At 51.0% G+C, this 1,523-nt stretch overlaps 1 protein-coding gene across 1 annotated transcript; it reads left to right on the forward strand.

Annotated features, from left to right (window-relative positions):
- Nucleotides 1-220: 220 nt before the first annotated feature.
- LOC106819829 (putative uncharacterized protein DDB_G0271982) lies at nt 221-352 on the forward strand (the record flags this gene model as incomplete). The annotated part of the gene is made up of 1 exon (XM_014824410.1): nt 221-352. A coding segment is annotated over one exon (132 nt), but the record flags the coding sequence as incomplete, so codon positions are not given.
- Nucleotides 353-1,523: the final 1,171 nt, after the last annotated feature.

A 1,523-nucleotide genomic window follows, 5' to 3' on the forward strand; every position in this document is an offset into this window, starting at 1 on the left:
TAGATAGATAGATAGATAGATAGATAGATAGATAGATAAATAGATAGATAGATAGATAGATAGATAGATAGATAGAAAGATAGATAAATAGATAGATAGATAGATAGATAGATAGATAGATAGATAGAGAGAGAGAGACACAGAGAGAGACAGAGAGATAGAGCGAGAGAGAGAGTGAGTAAGAGAGAGAGAGAAGAGAGAGAGAAGAGAGAGGAGAGAGAGAGAGAGAGAGAGAGAGAGAGAGAGAGAGGAGAGAGAGAGAGAGGAAGAAAGAAAGAGAGAGAGAAGAGAGAGAGAGAGAGAGAGCGCGCAGCGCCCGAGAGAGAGAAGAGAGAGAGAGAGAGAGAGAGAGAGAGAGGAGAGAGAGAGAGAGAAGAGAGAGAGAAGAGAGCGCGCGGGAGAAAGCGCGGGAGAGAACTCAAGAGAAGAGCGAAAGACCACGCGATACAGAGAGAGAGAGAGAGAGTGTAGATCTAGGAGATCTAGAGCACCTGCAAGCATGTAGCTGTCACCCGTCACCCCACCCTAACCCGCATGACACCATGATGTATCACCGATGAGGGCCGACCCTGGGACCCACCCCGAACCCCCCGGGGGACCGCATCCCCTCCCGCCGACATCCACGACCTGTCGCAAGCTTAATAAGCCAGCGGTCGGCAGAGATACCTGCTCCGTTATGGATGACTAGCAAGGGAACTAGACTCATGCAGCCTCTTCAGGAGATGGGGGGGGGGCAGCAATGAAGGGGTTAAACAGACGGGAGGGATAGCACGATCGCACAGTGCAGGTGTTAGAGAAGAGTTAGTGAGACGGAGAAGTGTGGAGTGTGCTGGAAATGGGCTAGCAAGTAATGAATGGAAAGAATAGGCACAGTAAAGAGAGAGAGAGATGAAGAGATGAGAGAAAGAGAGAGAGAGAGAGATAGAGTAGAGAGAGAGAGAGCGAGAGAAGAGAGAGGCAGAAGAGAGAGACAGAGAGAGTAAGAGAAGAGCAGAGAGAGAGAGAGAGAGAGAGAGAGAGAGAGAGAGAAATGTGGCGTGACCCCCGACCCCACCCAATCGATACCCTCCCCCTTTCTTAACTACACTATCCAACCCGACCCCACCACCCCTTTCCTCTCTCTTCACCCTTACCCCTTCCCATCCCACCTCTCCATGTCTTTAACCTACCTCGACATCACTGCTCCCCGATCCCAAATCACCATTCGCTCTCTCAACCGTATTCCCACCCCAACCCCACCCCACCCCTCCCTCTCTCAACCCCACCCGAACCCTCACTCTCTCTCTCTCTCTCTCTCTCTCTCTTTACGGTGCCTATTCTTTCCATTCATTACTTGCTAGCCCATTTCCAGCACACGCCACACTTCCAGTCTCACTAACTCTTCTCTAACACCTGCACTGTGCTATCGCGCTATCCCTCCCGTCTGTTTAACCCCTTCATTGCTGCCCCCCCCCATCTCCTGAAGAGGCTGCATGAGTCTAGTTCCCTTGCTAGTCATCCATAACGGAGCAGGTATCTCTGCC

Source organism: Priapulus caudatus, unplaced genomic scaffold (genome assembly GCF_000485595.1).
Source record: "Priapulus caudatus unplaced genomic scaffold, Priapulus_caudatus-5.0.1 Scaffold4686, whole genome shotgun sequence".
In the NCBI taxonomy this organism is placed as follows: Eukaryota; Metazoa; Priapulida; class Priapulimorpha; order Priapulimorphida; family Priapulidae; genus Priapulus; species Priapulus caudatus.